Raw genomic sequence first — 18,387 nt, forward strand, 5'->3', positions numbered from 1 at the left:
CACTTTCATTTATTTCAGTAATTCAGCAAACCTTTTAGAGCAGACTGTTTCACCTTCAGCCCTATTGATACTTTAGATAATTCTTTATTGTGAGGGGAACTGTCCTGTGCATTGTAGGATGTTTAGCAGCACCCTGCCCTCTACCCAGTACCTTCAGTAGCTTGCCCCTTTTATAACAACAACCAGTATCTTCCAGACATTGCCAAATATTCCCTTGAGTGCAGAATTGTCCCCAGTTGAGAGACATTGTTTGAGAGCCCACTGTGCTAGCTTTTTGGATAGGTACTGAAGATAGAAAGATTCAAGTTCATGCAGTAGTGAGGCTAGAACAGGCATATAAACAGATAATTGCAAATCTGTAAGATAAATGTACTACTCAGCACAGGAAATAGCACTCAAGACACCTTGAAGGCTTTGGCTTGTGGACCATCTCAGAATACCTTAAGCATTTAGTAGATAACTGTGCTTAGAACTTACAGTGATAGCATACATATTGGTAGGAAATGAAGACAGGAAAGTAGGCTTTATTTTACATAGCCATTAATGATAAGCTCACTGTTAGTCTTCTAGGTTATTTTATTATATGGTAGTGTTTTAAGTTTGATCCTTTCTTTAGAGTTAAAACAACAACAAAACTTTATGTAGAATTGGAAAGTCCAAATTTATACACTAGCTACTACTCCTTAGCTGCTTGACATTGTACAAGTCAGTTAATGTTTCTTAAGACTGCTTATTCTCATCTACATTTTAAATTTAAGGGAATGTATCAGGACTTGTGAGTATTCAGTGACATAATGCATGTGGAGTATTTTAAAGCCATGAAACATTACCAAAAAGTTTGTAGGTGTTTTTTTCCCTACACTAATATAATTCTTCTTTGTTTTATTTTTAGCAATATGTTAAGGATACCTGTAAGAAGGGCCTTAATAGGCCTTTCTAAGTCTCCCAAAGGATGTGGTGAGCATTTTTTTAAATTTACATTTGTGAGTATTAGACTTTATCTTTGTGAATTCATAGGTCTATGGAATATTTCTTCAAAAACTCTAAACTCACAATTTGTTTCAAATAACAGAAACAAATGATCTAAGTTGAATAGAATAATTTTACATTAAACAGTTTACAGAAATAATCATAGAATAGAAAGTATTAGGAACTGCACATCATATCAAAAAGGAAAAATCACAGTCATTCTGTTTTTAAAAAGTGGTCTTCCCGTGAACATATATTTTCAGTGATATCAAAAGTTTCAGTTTAAACTGCTATTAAAAGACATCCTAGACTGGGTGTGGTGTCCTATGACTGAAATCCCAGTATTCTGGGAAGCTGAGGGGGGAGTATTGCTTGAGGTTTGAGACCAACCTGGGCAATATAGCGAGACCCCATCTGTACCAAAAATTAAAAATATTGGTTGGATGGGGTGGCATGAGCCTGTAGTCCACCAGTTACTCAGGGACTGAGGCAGAAGGATTGTTTGAGCCCAGGAGTTCAAAGTTACAGTGAGCCAAGATCATGCCACTGTACTCCAGCCTGGGTGACAGAGCAGGACTGTCTCTGTTAAAAAAAAAAAAAAAGACATCCATGTTCTGTTTGGTTTGAGGATTGAAAAAGGTTTTCTCTAATTCAGTATTTTAAAAGTTTGCATTTGGAGAAATAAAGAGGAATAGCATAAAGTGAAGAAAAATTTTAGTCTTGTAGATAACCTATTATTTTCCACTATAATAAATTCAACTCTTGTTTTTCACCTCAATATTTCTGATGGTCAGTTCGAACAGCTGCAACAGCAGCAAGCAACTTGATTGAAGTGTTTGTTGATGGTCAGTCTGTCATGGTGGAACCAGGAACTACTGTCCTCCAGGTAGGCATATGTTCTAATTCTTTATTTTTGTGTGTCTGTGTTCTGATTTTTTTAAAAATGCCAATTTATATCCTTTATACTGTCTATTTCCTTCTCAAAAAGAACTACACATCATAAAATTATAGGAAAATACTTTGATTTTAAATCTTGGTCCTTCAAAGTGAGCTGTCATTTATCTGTTTCTGGCATTCTTGGTGAACTATGGTAGTTCCTTTCTTTCACTTCTGCCTTCCAAATGAATACCCAGTGAGAAATTTGAAGTTACCTAAAATAAATTATTAGTTATTATAGGTAAATTTATGAAAAAGTAACTTTAGTTTGTTGTGGGCCTGCTCGATGGTTTCCATTTTCATGTAACCTTTCTATTATTAGTAATATTTGGGAGAATATTTGTAAGAATTACAAATCAGGTGGATAGAGGGTAGTGTGTTCTTGAATTCATGCTCTAAATATTTAATGTCTCCAAATTCCTCCAGAAATAAAAAATTTGGTCATGGGGAAGTGATGCTTCATTCCATCTGCAAGTTATCATACAGCTAAATGTCTTTATTCATTTCAGCAGTTATATCTAGACTATTTTCCAGGCATAAACTTGTAAGCATGAAGTATTATGTAACAAAAGTATATCCAAGGTACTGTGGAAAGTACTGTGGCAGGGATAGAAGGTGGTAGAAAGAGATGTCAGGGGTGTCTCAGGTGATCCATGAGGAGGTTTTAAAGGCTGAATAGGTGTGTTTATTTGTGAACAAGGAGGACATATATTTCCTATGGAAAAATAATTAGCTAGAGCAAATAGCTTGTTGTATATAGAAAGCTTCAAATAATTTAGTATTGATGAAACATAAGGTATAAGTAGAAGATGAGATGACAGTAAATCAAGTTATTGAGGAAGGAAAGGTCCAGTCAGGAAATAAAATATCTGCCATGTAAAAGAGCTTATATTTTGACCCATCAGGAGTTTTGGTGGCTATTAAGCAGTGTGACAGTGACTGTAGAGGATGATGGTTTGGAGAATAGCAAGACTGGAATAAGATACAAGAAAAGAGTATTTTATATTAGTGAACAGGAAATGAAAAGTCCTTAAACAGATAGTGGCAATGGGAATGAAAACAAGAGGGTAGATTCAAGGGAGAATGAGATGTAAACAGGCCTTTAGGAATGATGAGGAGCAGAGGAATTTTTTTTAATTGTACATAATTACCCAATATTATTTTAATGGGGGAAAAACAAAGAAAAAGTTGTCAACAGAGACAGAGATAGTTGTTTAAAATTCAAAGTGAGTAGAGAAATTTCTGTGGTTTTCTGGCTTTGTTAGCTCATTTGGGAATGTCCGTAGGGGACCAAAGTAGGTTGAATTTAAGCTGTGTGTGGAACATACACATGCAAATGCTTGTTGAAATCTGCAGGCTGGAGAAGTGAAAGACTATCAGGGCTGCAATGAAGGTTTTGGATGTAATCATCACATGGAGTGTGAGCTAGTATGAAGCTTGGGTGTCTGTCTTGTGTACTGCTATACCTACTGCATTTAGCACAAAGGAAACACTCAATACATTTTTGCTAACTAAATAGTTAAAACATTGGAAATTAATGAAATTGCTTTAAAGTGAGGCTGAGGGCAGAAGAACTAACTGTAGAGGAAATTTCAACATGTTTATAGGCTAAAAAAAAAAAAGGAAGAACTTGCAGAGAAGGAGGGGTGGTAATTGGTAGAGCAGGGCTAATCCCTCTTACACAGGAGCTGGGAAGAGCTTCAGCCACAGTGGGAGTGTGAATCTTGGGTTAGGTATATGGAGCCAAAGATAGATCATAGCCAACTAGATAGTGTGGAATGAGTCTTTGATCCAGAGGAGGGGAGCGAGGCAAAGAGGAACTACAGGTATGAGACCACTGAGACAGGGTTTGAAGGGACATTGTAGACAACAGTTCAGAATGGATCTGGGAAGTCAAGTCTTCAGCACAATCCAATGATACTTCTTCCATGTAAGTGGAAGGCATGCTGAGAATTCTTAGATCCTCTGAGGCAGTTTTTAGCAAATGAGTTGGGGCCAAGAGCAAAGAAGAAGGGAAATCTCTTCAGGGACTGAAGTAAGAATGAATAAAGATATTTAGGGACAGGAGTAATAAGATGGCCTCGTGTCTGTGTGTGTGTGTGTGTGTGTGTGTGTGTGTGTTTTAGCAAGAACAGGGGTGAGGTCAAATTTTTGGAATACAAAAAATGTTTTACTTGTCTTCTAGGCTTGTGAGAAAGTTGGCATGCAGATCCCCCGATTCTGTTATCATGAAAGGTTGTCTGTTGCTGGAAACTGCAGGATGTGCCTTGTTGAAATTGAGAAAGCTCCTAAGGTATTTGATACCTAAAATTCTACACCATGCTGTAGAAGGTAGAACACTTTAAATATTGCAGCAAACTTCATTTAAAATCAATATTGTTGTAGTGGAGAACCTCGCCCTGTTTACTTCTATCTATAAATAAAATATTTTTTGTGTGATTGATTCTCTTCATTTCAAAACTGGAAATGCATTGGTGGAAATGCCTTATAAACACAAGTACTATGTAATTGTAACAGGTCTAGAAATTAAAGGTGATTTCTTATAGCTGTCAGTATTTCCAAATGACTATATGACACACATCTAGGATGTGGAGTTTGCCAAGCAACATTAGAAGTGTTGATGCTGGCTAGGCATGGTGGCTCAGGCCTATAATCCTAGCCCTTTAGGAGGCTGAGGTGGGAAGATCTATTGAGGCCAGGAGTTTGAGATCAGCCTGGACAATATAGTGAGACCCTGTGTCTACAAAAAATAAAAAAATTAGCTGAGCTTGGTGGTGCACACCTGTAGTCCCAGGTACTCAGGAGGCCAAGGCAGAAGGATCTCTTGAGTCCAGGAGTTTGAGGTTGTAGTGAGCTATGATAACACCACTGCATTCTAGCCCAGGCAACAGAACAAGACCGTGTCTCAAAAAAAAAAAAAAAAAGTGCTGATGCTGTGCCATTTTCAGTAGAGAAAAGGGTTACAGAGAAGAGATTCACTTTCTATAGTTTAATTATAGTTTGGCATATATAATTTTAATTCAGTAGTGCCTGTGAAGCAAAACATAGTTGTTTGATGTTCTGTTTCAGAGCAGAATAAAAAAATTGCATTGAGGGCTAGGCATAGTAGCACACATTTGTAATCCTAGCATTTTAGGAGACTGAGGCAAGAAGATAGCTCCTGAGGCCAGGAGTTCAAGACTAGTTTGAGCAAGAGTGAGACCCCATCTCTACACAAAATAGAAAAATTAGCCCAGCGTTGTGGCACGTGTTTGTAGTCTCAGCTACTTGGGAGGCTGAGGTGGGAGGATCACTTGAGCCTAGGAGTTCAAGGCTGGGGTGAGCTGTAGCTATGATTGTGCCACTACACTCTATCCTGGGTAACAGAGCAGAGTGAGACCTTGTCTAAAAAAAAAAAAAAAACAAACCCAAAATCAAAAGAAATTGCATTGACTATTAGAATGAACTTAAGAAGTAGGATGTTTTGTATCTAAGAGAAATGTAAAGTGCCAGATTATATTATAAATATGAGAACTTTAAAAATTTAGTCTTAAAAAATGCTGTATTTGCTTGTTTTCAAATGTATAATGCTTTTATGTAATTTAACATTTTTATATATTGAGTTGCTTATAATTACAAATAAATAAATACAGATTTTTCCATTGAAATTCCAGGTTGTAGCTGCCTGTGCCATGCCAGTAATGAAGGGTTGGAATATCTTGACAAACTCAGAAAAATCCAAGAAAGCCAGGTAGTTTATTGTTACTCAATGTGATAGCCTTACTTAGAGTAGAAAAGTCCATATTTCGGTATTTAGACCTTTCTATAGATGAAGAATTTCATATCAAACTCTGAAGAAGTTGGTGTGCTTAGCTTCTAAGAGCAGTGGAAGTGAGTTCTACACAGTAGAGGGCAAGTCAGGACTTTATGGTATTGAGCCTAGGATGGGATCAACATTAAAAATCTTTGTTTAGTAACTTGTTCAATTTGTGATGAACAGTGAGTTTGTGGCTTACTGGGCTGAGGTTATTTCAGCAATGTATTACTATACTATACCGGCACTGATTGTGTCTGTTTGTTTTATATTCATATGTTTTTGTTTTGAATTAATGAGAATATTTTCCGAGGACCATTCAGCAACTTTTGATAATTCTATTATGTCAAAAGTCATAATTTTCTAGGTTCTCTGATAATTTCACTCTAGACTCCTATAAGCATTTTCCAGATTGTGTGTTTGATACTACCAGAAAGATAGTTATATGGGCATTTCTGATAATAATGTAAAATTAGTGCTAACTATATTAGAAAGTATACATCTGTGAAGGTTGTTTCCAGAGCCTATAGGTAAGCCATTTGGAGTGCCTACAGTTTATGTCATTTTATATATTATAATTTTCCATATAGAGAAGGTGTGATGGAGTTCTTATTAGCAAATCACCCACTGGACTGCCCTATTTGTGACCAGGGAGGTGAATGTGATCTGCAAGTATGTACTCAAATTTCATAAATTTTTTTGGTTGTCTCAAGTTTTAATTTCATTAGCAGCAGTAGATTGACTGATTCATAATCTATTTAAGGACCAGTCCATGATGTTTGGAAGTGATAGGAGTCGATTTTTAGAAGGAAAACGTGCTGTGGAGGACAAGAACATTGGGCCATTGGTAAAGACCATCATGACTAGATGTATACAGTGCACTCGCTGCATCAGGTAATATTTTTCCTTCTCTCTTCTGGAATATCATTGTATACTTATTTAATACTTACAAAATTTGGTGAATAACAACACTGAAAAGGATGGAAGAGAAGAGGGATGTTGTTGTTAATGTTTTTTGCATATACCAATAAAATGAATAAGTTCATTTTCAGTTAATATCAATTTCAGTTGGATTTAAAAATTAAGATGTACAAGCATTCACTCTGTGATAACTTGATAAGCTATACACATGATTTGTATAATTTTCTATTTGTGTGATATACCTCAGTTAAATGCAAATATTTACTGAATTATTTTTTACTTAGGGACTATTCTCCCTATTGAAAATATCCTCATTTATTTTTAGTGTTTTGAAAATCATCTCTTTATGATCATAAATAGGAAAGAATTTTGCTGGACTTGACCATTTGACAGCACGTTTTTATATTGTAGGTTTGCAAGTGAGATTGCAGGAGTAGATGATTTGGGAACTACAGGCAGAGGAAATGATATGCAAGTTGGCACCTATATTGAAAAGATGTTCATGTCCGAACTGTCTGGGAATATCATTGATATCTGCCCTGTAGGTGCCCTAACCTCTAAGCCTTACGCCTTTACTGCCCGGCCTTGGGAAACAAGGTATTCATCTTTGTATTTTTCAACAATTTGTTTTTTGTCTTTAATTCGCTACTGTTCAAAACAGTACTTCCTGAGTTTCACTTGTTTTGGTCTCCTAAGTTTTTATTTGCTTTAAGTAAGACCCTTTTAATGGAAGATTAGTGGTTGAAAGGTAGAATGAATGAACCTGTAAAAATTAATCATAGTTTTCTTAGAAATTAATTCTAAAGTACTTAACTAGCTGGGTGTAGTGGCTCATGCCTGAAATCTTAGCACCCTGGGAGGCCTAGGAGGGAGGATTGCTTGGGCTCAGGAGTTCAAGACCAGCCTGAGCAAGAGCGAGACCCCATTGCTACTAAAAATAGAAAAATCAGCCAGGCGTTGTGGTGTGTGCCTGTCGTCCCAGCTACTCAGGAAGCTGAGGCAAGAGGATTGCTTGAGCCCAAGAGTTAGGTTGCAGTGAGCTACCATGACACCACGACACTTTACCTGGGGCGACAGAGTGAGACTCTGTCTCAAAAAAATAAAAATAAATAAAAAAGTAAAGTATCTAACCACAAAATTATTTTTTTCACTATTTCTTCCAAGGAGTAAAATGCAGTGTCCCAAAAGTTGCCATACATAGGGAAAATAGGAAATTGTAGTTAAATGTACCTTTATTTACACAATATTTATTACAAAATTTTTCCTTTGTATGGCGACTTTTGGGATACCCTGTAGTCTTAATATTTTAAATTTATAGTCTTTTCTGTTATTGTGTACTAAGTTTTCCACCATGTGGATATGTCATATTTTATTTAACCAGTTCCTTATTAGACATTTAGCTTGTTTGTATTTCTTTACAAGTACAAACCTGTGGAAAACATAGCTGTTCATAAATTTTTTTGTATATTTCTGATTCTTCCAGTTAAACCAAGAAATGGAGTAGGTAAATGAAAGAGGTTTGAATATTTTTAAGGTTCTTAAAACATATCATCAAATTGCCCTCTGGTTTTACTTTTCAACTTCAGAATTTCTGTTTTTTGTTTTTTTATAATTTCTGTATCCTTACTGAGAATCTCTACTTGTTGATTCCTGGTTGTCATTTGTCAAACTTCTCCTTTATTTCGTTTGTTTGTTTGTTTGTTTGTTTGTTTGTTTATTTATTTATTTTGGAAACAGGATCTTGCTCTGTTGCCCAGGCTGGAGTACAGTGGCACGATCATAGCTCACTGCAGCCTCAAACTCCCTGGCTCAAGCAATCCTCCTGCCTCAGCCTAACTTTTTGTAGAGATGGGGTGTTGCTGTATTCCCCAAGCTGGTCTTTGGCTCCTGGCCTGAGCCACTGTGCTCGGTCCCCTTTAATTCTTAAAACATGATTTCTTTGGTTCTTTGAACATATTTTAATTGAGGCTTCTTAGGAGTTCCCATGTCTGCATAGCTTAGTAGTCAGATCGTGATTGTGCTCAAATACCTTGAGGCAGTAAGACATCCATTGTTTGCCAGAGTGTCTGTAGATAGATTAGAGGAGCATATTCAAAGTTCAGGCTGTTTTCACGTCTGCCCAGCCTTTACTTTCTGCTGGGCCCTATCACTCTCAGTGTTGTCCAGGAGTGTATGAATAAGTTGAGTCCTCTCTGGTTTCAGCTGCACATATGTGCAACCTCAGCTAGGAATGTTTGTGCCAAATACGACTACAGCTGCAGGTTAGTAGACTTTTACAACAACTTCCAAGATACCACATCCACAGACAAGTTTGCCCATTATTCCAAAATGAATGAGTTGTCTCCATCTTCACAGATTGCTCCACCCTGAAAGAACTTCCAGCTGGGTAGTGGGGAGGAGAATAGGAGCAGCACTGAGCCCAACCACCACAGATTTCTACTGTTCTTATTCAAAATAAAGTCGTTATTTTAGTGCATGAAAGCTTCTCATGTTCTTGTATGCCTTTGGTAGAGTTCCAAAGCACTGAAATGGTGGTTTTTGTCATTTTTGTCCAGCTTTCTTTTTGCTTTTTGGGGGGGAGGATTTATCGAGCTCCTTAATCTCTCATAGCCAAAAATGCTGCCCCTCTTGCTGTTTTATTTTAATATTCCAGTTCCCCTGGATTTGGCTGGTTAGAGCCCCTCGAAACTGGTTTTTGTGTCAGATAATAGTTTTAAAGCCTTTATTACTGCATTAGGAATTTATGCAATGTGTTCAAATATGAGGTACATTTTTTATTAGCAATTCCTGTGAGCTCCATTATTTTTAGAAATTCAGAAAGAAAATTATTAAAATAATTTTTTTGGTAAACTAGGTAATACAAACTTTATCTTTATTCTCAGAATCAACATAGTAAATATATGTGTTTATTTTCTCAGAAAGACAGAATCCATTGATGTAATGGATGCAGTAGGAAGTAATATCGTGGTTAGCACAAGAACTGGAGAAGTAATGAGAATCTTGCCACGTATGCATGAAGACATCAATGAAGAGTGGATCTCTGATAAAACCAGGTATATGCTATATTGATTTCCTTAACTTTTGCACTGAATTTAAAGGAAATTTTATAAAGAACTCTCATGTATACTTACAAATTAATTAATGAATATAGACTATTGAAATCTGAGCTGTTTATATAGAGAATGTGATAAAACTGACTTTAGTAGTCCTAGGTCAGCCTGGGCCACATAGAAAGACCCCATCCCTACAAACATTTTTTTAAAAATTAGCCTGGTATGGTGGCACATACCTGTAATTCAAGCTACTGGGAAGGCTGAGGTGGGAGGATCCTTTGGACCCAGGAGTTCAAGGTTACAGTCAGCTGTCATGGTCTTACTGCACCACTCCAACAGTAGGTGACAGAGCGAGACCCTGTCTCAAAAAAAAAAAAAAAAAAAAGTCCTAAGTCTATCACTGGCTTTTATATTAACTTTGAGAAAGATCTATTTTCCTTCCACATGGAGAAATTAAAAGATATTTTCTCAGTCTATTTCAGTTTGTTCATTGGAGAAAAGAAGCTAAATGTAAGAGTTTATGTATTTAAATAAGAAATCAAACTTTTAGATGGTATTTTAGTTTTAGGTGATGGTCATAAATAATCCATTCATTAGTTCATTTTTTAAAAAAAGTTTCTATCTAGGTATTTATTATTCTATTTGACACTTTGTCCAATACTGTATTTAAATAACATTTCTTGTAGATTTTAAACTTGAAAATCATGATTGTCTCTTTAGAGAAAATCCACAAATGGTGTAATTTCTGTTTTCTAGATTTGCCTATGATGGGCTAAAACGTCAGAGACTTACAGAGCCGATGGTCAGAAACGAAAAGGGGCTTTTAACCTATACCTCCTGGGAGGATGCACTCTCTCGTGTAGCTGGAATGGTAAAAAATTGAAATATGGAATAAATAGTGTTTGTGATTTTCAAGAAACATCTTTGCCATGAAGAGAGGGAATGTGTGTCTCTTCCCTTCTTTCCTCTTACCAAGATTATGATTAATCTTCCATTTTACAAACATTTATTGAGAACCATATGCCAGATGTTATGCTAGATACAGGGATATAAGGACCACTGATACAATCTTGTAGTAGAGAAAGTTACACAGTTCAGCAATTATGACATGCTGCTATGGGTCGTTGTACACAGAGTGATATGAGAGAGAGCACATGGGAGGAATGCCTAACCACGACTAGTGTATCAAGATGCCTTCCTAGAGAAGGTGATTCTTTTAAACAAGTCTAAGTAAGAATGAATATGAGCTTGCCAGAGCAAAAGTGGAGGAAATAGTTTCTGGTCAGAGAAAGGCAACATAGACAAAGGGCTGGAGGGAATAGCAGATACTTCAGGGCAGGTTGCATTTAACAAAGCTGTAACTCCACAGTCTTCATTCTCCAGACCTCATTTTGAAGCCCCTTTGTTCCTACATATAAAACAACTTCCTTCCAAGCTAGTGTTATTAGCACTGGCCCCACATACACCTCTTCTGCTTCTCACTTTCAGATTAATTAATAGTGTAAAACTTTTTAGTCTGAAGTTTGTTACTTTTTTGGTAATTGAAAATGATTACCTTTTATTTTTTGAACAGTTCATTTTGGTCTTTGCTGAATGTAAGTTTTTGGTGATACCCTTTCCATCCATTCTAGTTGCAGAGTTTTCAAGGCAAGGATGTGGCAGCAATTGCAGGTGGCCTGGTGGATGCTGAAGCCCTAGTAGCTCTCAAAGATTTGCTTAATAGAGTGGACTCTGACACCTTATGCACTGAAGAGGTCTTCCCCACTGCAGGAGCTGGGTGAGAAATATGAAGCTAGGATCTGGGCTTTCTTTTTTTCTTTCAGTTGCAAGTTATGTATAAAACAAGTTATGTATAAAACAACCATGTCTGCGTCATCAGTGAATATGTGACAACCTGGATTGTCCAATATACCCCCTAGTTTATTTTCACATATAGACCAAAATCAAACCAGGAGCTGTAGGAGATAGGAGAATCCAGTTATTAATAAATATGTGAAACTTCGGTTTAATTTAGAAATACTTCATGAAATTTTTTGTCTGGGAATGCCATAGCTTTGATGATAATGACAATATTTTCTGCATTCTTAGTATGTAATAGTTTTAAAGTAAATTTGCATCTTATATATTATATTTCTAGCACAGATTTACGTTCCAATTATCTTCTTAATACTACAATTGCTGGCATGGAAGAGGCTGATGTTGTCCTTCTGGTTGGTACGAATCCACGTTTTGAGGCACCACTATTTAATGCTAGAATTCGAAAGAGGTTGGTAATAATATTCATTCAGGGTTTTAAAAATATTTATGTATTTTTTTGTTTTATATATGAAAAATGACATTTTAACCGATTACTAATAGGGTTAGTGGTAGTGAGACTCTAAAAAATAATTGAAAGACAATTCCTGATAGATTCATTCCCCCTTCCTATTTGCTGATCTTTTTGTTTATTTTGTTAGCTTTTTATTTTAAAATAATTTGAGATGCTTAAAATGGTCTTTGCATATCATTTTTATATGTCCACTCAGATTAACTGATGTTAACATTTTGCCCTGTAGGTTTTAAGATTCTCTTTCACCACTCCCACTGCTCCACTTGACCAACCTTAAAAAAAAAAAAAAAAGATTCTCTTTCAGTTTGTATAAATGTGTGAATATAATTTTCTGAATCATTTGGAAGTTAGTTGGAGCCATGGTGCCCTTCTATCTCTAAATACTTCAGTGAGGATTTCCTGAGAACAAGGGTCATTTTCTTATCAAGAAATTTGGTATTGGCCAGGTGCGGTGGCTCATGCCTGTAATCCTAGCACTCTGGGAGGCCGAGGCAAGAGGATTGCTCGAGGTCAGGAGTTCAAGACCAGCCTGAGCAAGAGCAAGACCTGGTCTCTACTAAAAATAGAAAGAAATTAGCTGGCCAACTGAAAATATACATAGATAAAATTAGCCGGGCATGGTGGCACATGCCTGTAGTCCCAGCTACTCGGGAGGTGGAGGCGGTAGGATCGCTTAAGCCCAGGAGTTTGAGGTTGCTGTGAGCTAGGCTGACGCCACCGCACTCTAGCCCAGGCAACAGAGTGATACTCTGTCTCAAAAAAAAAAAGGAAATTTGGTATTGATATAAATGATATAATATTATTATCTAATCTAGAGTTTCTATTCAGATTTCACCAACTTTCCTGTAATTTCTTTTTTTATTTTAATTTTTAAATTTTTATTTAAAAATATAAAGAATTGGTCATTGTTTGTAGTCATTGTCTTTTTCTTTTTTTGTTTTGGAGACAGAGTCTTGCTTGATTGCCCCGAGTAGGGTGCAGTGGCATCATCATAGCTCACGGCAATCTCAAACTCCTTGGCTCAAGCAATCCTCCAGCCTCAGCCTCCCAAGTAGCCAAGACTACAGGCACATGCCAGGATGCCTGGCTAATTTTTCTATTTTTAGTAGAGATGGGGTCTCACTCTTGCTCAGGCTGGTCTCGAACTCCTGAGTTCCTGCTTTGGCCTCCCAGAGTCCTAGGATTATAGGTGTGAGCCACCACGCCTGGCCCCATAATTTCTTTTATAATAATTTTTCTTTCTGCCCAGGATCCAATCTGAAATCACACATTCCAATTAATCTCTTGACTCTTCTGGCCCTCTTTTTTACTTTTTTTGAAGGGCACAGGCCAATTATTCTGTATGCTAGAATCTCTCATCTCTTTTATTTATTTATATCTTAGAAACTTAATGAAGAGGGCAACTGTATAATTTATTGTCTAAACTGAGGCACTGTTGAAAGTGCAAGGGAGAGGTGTTAAGTACTTCAGGATATCAGGTAAAACCAGCATCGTCTCAGACAAACCAGAATATATGATCGCCTTACTTATAACTTATTGTTGGAGGAGTTGGATCCATAGTTCCCTGCAATAGAAACTATATATGAATGAAGTAGTTTGTTTTCATGAACTGAGTTTAAGTGCTTTTTGGGTAACTAAGAGATAATTGACCCTGCTATGTGACTACTACAAAAGAAAAATTACAGATCAATTATTCTGAAATTAAAATCTTTATTTATAGCTCACTTAATTGTTAGCATTCCTACACAGCAAATTAATGAATGTAATTGTCTTGGCATGTATTTTTGCAACACTATTTTGAAATGTACACAGTAACTTATATTTATTAAATGTGCTGTGTGTGCTTTTAACATTTAGTAATAGTAAAGAGTCAGTTAGCATTGATGTAAACAGCACTTAGCATTGATGAGACTAGTAACTATGCTTAACTTAGTTACTTAGCTCTAAAAACGTTTTTATTTCAGCTGGCTTCATAATGACTTAAAAGTGGCCCTTATAGGTAGTCCAGTGGACCTCACTTACACATATGACCACCTGGGAGACTCCCCCAAAATTCTACAAGACATTGCTTCGGATAGCCATTCATTTAGCCAGGTACTCTCAAGTTATATGTGTCTACTTTTGCTGACTTTCTAATTATGATTTTAAAATTTGTTTTTATAATCATTATATGTGATTATTATTAAAATGATAGCAATACAGAAAAGAACATGGAAAAAAGTAAAAAAATTACCCAAAATACCACCACCCCAAACCAAGTATTGATGAAACATTGTAATCATCTTTTTATACATAGATAAGGCAAGGTGGATGAATAGATAGGCAAACAAAAATGAAATCGTACTGTGCATGCTATTTTTTATTTACCAGGGTTTAATTTCCTTGAAATTATTTGAAAATAAGTAAAACTGAAAGAATTAAGCTTTCCACTTTAATTGAATCTTTCTTTACTTCAAGAACTGTTATTCCTTAAAGAAATATTTTACCTGTTGCTTGAGTTCTTGCTTGCTTGAGAATGTCTGTTTTATTCCTAAAGAGACAGCTTGTCAGGATGTGAAATTTTAGGGTCACACTTTTTTTCCTTTCTGCCGTTTATAAACACTGCCTTTTGTTACTGTGGAGAAGCAAGAAGTCAGCAGCCTTCCTGCTATCCCTGCTAGATACAGGGATATAAAGACCACTGATACAATCTTGTAGTAGAGAAAGTTGCATAGTTCAGCAATTATGACATGCTGCTATGGGTCGTTGTACACAGAGTGATATGAGAGAGAGCACATAGGAGGAATGCCCTACCTTGTCCTGATTTCTTTTTTTTTTTTTTTTTTTTTGAGATAGAGTCTCGCTTTGTTGCCCAGGCTAGAGTGAGTGCCGTGGCATCAGCCTAGCTCACAGCAACCTCAGACTCCTGGACTTAAGCGATCCTACTGCCTCAGCCTCCCGAGTAGCTGGGACTACAGGCATTTGCCACCATGCCCAGCTAATTTTTTTTTTCTATATATTTTTAGTTGGCTAGATAATTTCTTTCTATTTTTAGTAGAGACGGGGTCTCGCTCTTGCTCAGGCTGGTCTCGAACTCCTGACCTTGAGCGATCCACCCGCCTTGGCTTCCCAGAGTGCTAGGATTACAGGCGTGAGCCACCGCGCCTGGCCTGTCCTGATTTCTTTTTCCTGTCTAGATCTTTTATCCTTGAGACTTTATACTTGACTCTTTATCCTAGAAATTCAATAATTTGACCAAAATATGTCTTAATGTTGGTATTTTATAGGACATAGTGTACTTTTGGGCTCAAGATTCTCTTTATTTTAGGATTTTGTGTGTGTTTGCATGGTGGTGGTTGTGATTGTGATGGTGGTGTTTAAAAAACTAAGGAGTTTCTGTTTCTCACATAACAAGGGATCTGGAGTTGGGCACTTTGCAGGATGATTCCGTTATTCAGGGATGTCATCAAGGAGAGCCTGCCTTCCTGCTTTGCTATCCTCAGTGCATTTGCTTGCTCACATGAGTTTGTGTGTGAGCTTCACCTGTGGTTCCAAGATGGATGCTTTGCTTACAGTTTCAGGTGTAAGCAAGAAGGTGAAGTGCAGGAGGACAAGGCAGCCAAGCTAATTTGTTTTGCATAGGAAAAACACATCATGATTGAAAAGATCAAGAATATTAAAAAAGTAGGGAGTGTATATTCAGGGCAACTTAAATCTTTGCTCCCAGGTTGCAAAAGAAAAAAAATTAAAAAGTAGTCAGTTTTCTCTAGTTCCCATCCCTATCTAATAGGTGACTAGTATTCTTAAGGAAAGTTTTCTATTATAGATTTAAATATATTTTCCATTAATTAGTTCTGTTCTTTTCATTAAGAACATTTAACAATGCAGATATAGCCAGGCGCGGTGGCTCACGCCTGTAATCCCAGCACTCTGGGAGGCTGAGGCGGGTGGATCGCTCAAGGTCAGGAGTTCGAGACCAGCCTGAGCAAGAGCGAGACCCCGTCTCTACTAAAAATAGAAAGAAATTATCTAGCCAGCTAAAAATATATAGAAAAAATTAGCCGGGCATGGTGGCACATGCCTGTAGTCCCAGCTACTCGGGAGGCTGAGGCAGGAGGATTGCTTGAGCCCAGGAGTTGGAGGTTGCTGTGAGCTAGGCTGACGCCACGGCACTCTAGCCCAGGTGACAGAGCGAGACTCTGTCTCAAAAAAAAAAAAAAAAAAAAATGCAGATATTGTATCTCCTTTTCTATCTTTCATATCTGTCATATCTGTCATCTGTCCTTTTTTTTTTTCAGTTTGTATCATTTCTTATATCCTGTCTTTCCTGTCCCTGTGTTTACAGGCATTTTTTATTTTATTTTTTATTGTTTCTAGAATGGTGTTCATTTCTGTAATTTGTTTCTCTTCCAGTTCTTTCCTGAATTGCATGATAAAAGTCTCCTTTTACCATGTGATACTCTCTATTGAGTTACTTCTTTGAGCTCTTTTTAAGTGAGAAAGAGTGTGTTGCTTTTCATTTTCTTTGAGACTATTAAAAATTATTTCATTGAACTATTCACGTTTCCTTGGGAAATTCCTCTTGTAATGAATGTACTCCTCTTTGTAGTATCTCAGCATAATTCCCATAATGATTCTTTGATAATTGTGGCCAGCTATTTATTGAAGAATGATACAGAGGATGGGTGGAAGAATAAGCTGTATAGTGTATAGCTTTACTTCTTATTTGTGCATCTTCCACCACGGCTGTAGTTTTCTTTACTCTTGGAATACACTCCCCCTCAGTTTTTGGCATTCAGAAAGTTACTATGGTTTAAAGCAAAGCCCTTAAAGTTTTAAGTATTCTACGTTCTTAGTAATCACTGCTTTTCCTACCTCCCTGTCTGCAATGTGGTGAGTAGATAAGAGGTAGTAGATATGGTACTTCAACATAGTTTTTCCTATTCTTTAGTAACATCTGAATCTCTGGGGATATTCCTGATTTTTCTGGGACCTCCCTGTAGTCATTCTGACCAAAGGATAGTTGGCTAGAATTTTCATTCCTAATGTTTACTTTAAAAAAATCTGTTTTATCTGATTTCACAGTAGCATTGGCAAAATGCTTTTGATTAAATTAAATCTGGTTGTATTATATGCGTTGGCTACCAAGTCAAAGATATTCATGTTAGACCTAAAGTTTGGGACAATATGTGTTGTAGATGCAAGTTTGGTTAGATGTTTAGTTTACTTATAATATTTTTAAATCAAAGTTCTTTTTTTTTTAATAGGTCCTAAAGGAAGCTAAAAAACCAATGGTGGTTTTAGGCAGTTCTGCACTCCAAAGAAATGATGGAGCAGCAATTCTTGCAGCTGTTTCCAGCATTGCACAAAAGATTCGGATGACTAGTGGTGTTACTGAAGATTGGAAAGTTATGAATATCCTTCATAGGTTTGTTGAGTAATTGTTTTATATACTATAAAATTCAAGTAGCTTTGTGTATATGTGTTTCTGATACACTGTCACATTTAGTTTTACAACTTAACATTTAGCAACATTATCCCAGTTGTAGATGTGAAATGTAAGTCTTTATTCTCTATGTGAGAAGAACCCAAGATAATAAGTAATATTAAAAATACCTGAAATAGCAATGAGTTTTGAAAAAATTGAATACTTAAAAATTGTATCATGTCAGTTATACGTTGGTTCAAAAATTGCAAACAAGTCTTCTGACTTTGATTAAATGATAAAACTGTAAGCTAACATGAGAATTCAGGTGAAGGCTCTATTTCTAACTACATCAATAATACAAGTATATTTTAGAAAAGTTAGAGAAGAAAGTGCAAAAATGGAAAGGGTCTTTATTCCACAATCTGTAGATAATTAGTACTGCCATTTCAGTGCATTTTCTTCTGGTGTTTTTTTCCTGTATAAATGTTTTTTAATTACATAGTTGAAGTCATACTGTGAATATAATTTTGTGTCTTGGTTTACCAAATAAGAATTTCCTCCTATGATTAGAAATTCTTTATAAATAAAAGTTTTATTGGCTAATTAATATCATGAATATACTATTTTTTTAGCCACTTCTTTTTAACATGTATGTTAATGCTAGTTTTTAACTTTTTATTTATTTGTTTGTTTATTATTTATTTTTAGAGATGAGGTCTCACTCTGTCACCCAAGGCTAGAAGGCAGTGGTGCTGTCATAGCTCACTGCAGCTTCAAATTCCTGGCCTTAAGCAATTCTCCCGCCTCAGCCTCTCAAAGCACTGGGATTATAAGCTAGAGCCACCACACCCACCCTTAATTATTTTTAAATGATGCCATGGTACACAGATACCTCTGAACATTAGATCGTTTCCTTAGGGAAGATTTCTAAAAGCAGAACTATTGGGGCAAATAGGATAAACATTTCTGAGACTCTTGA

The 18,387-nt window shown here is 36.4% G+C and overlaps 1 protein-coding gene across 2 annotated transcripts in view; it reads left to right on the forward strand.

The window, feature by feature from the left end:
* NDUFS1 (NADH:ubiquinone oxidoreductase core subunit S1) overlaps window positions 1-18,387 on the forward strand; it is a 40,225-nt gene that overhangs the window by 2,571 nt on the left and 19,267 nt on the right. For both annotated transcript variants that reach the window (XR_006736999.1, XM_045560263.1), the window contains exons 2-14: window positions 893-957; window positions 1,764-1,855; window positions 4,091-4,198; window positions 5,559-5,635; window positions 6,289-6,370; window positions 6,462-6,592; window positions 7,031-7,216; window positions 9,538-9,672; window positions 10,429-10,543; window positions 11,304-11,449; window positions 11,810-11,938; window positions 13,966-14,095; window positions 17,248-17,408. Coding sequence is in view for 1 of the 2 variants with exons in the window: in XM_045560263.1 (XP_045416219.1) it covers window positions 897-957; window positions 1,764-1,855; window positions 4,091-4,198; window positions 5,559-5,635; window positions 6,289-6,370; window positions 6,462-6,592; window positions 7,031-7,216; window positions 9,538-9,672; window positions 10,429-10,543; window positions 11,304-11,449; window positions 11,810-11,938; window positions 13,966-14,095; window positions 17,248-17,408 (1,553 nt within the window). In the remaining variant the exon portion in view is untranslated. The remainder of the gene's footprint in view (window positions 1-892; window positions 958-1,763; window positions 1,856-4,090; window positions 4,199-5,558; window positions 5,636-6,288; window positions 6,371-6,461; window positions 6,593-7,030; window positions 7,217-9,537; window positions 9,673-10,428; window positions 10,544-11,303; window positions 11,450-11,809; window positions 11,939-13,965; window positions 14,096-17,247; window positions 17,409-18,387) is intronic.

This window comes from Lemur catta, chromosome 8, assembly GCF_020740605.2.
Source record: "Lemur catta isolate mLemCat1 chromosome 8, mLemCat1.pri, whole genome shotgun sequence".
In the NCBI taxonomy this organism is placed as follows: domain Eukaryota; kingdom Metazoa; phylum Chordata; class Mammalia; order Primates; family Lemuridae; genus Lemur; species Lemur catta.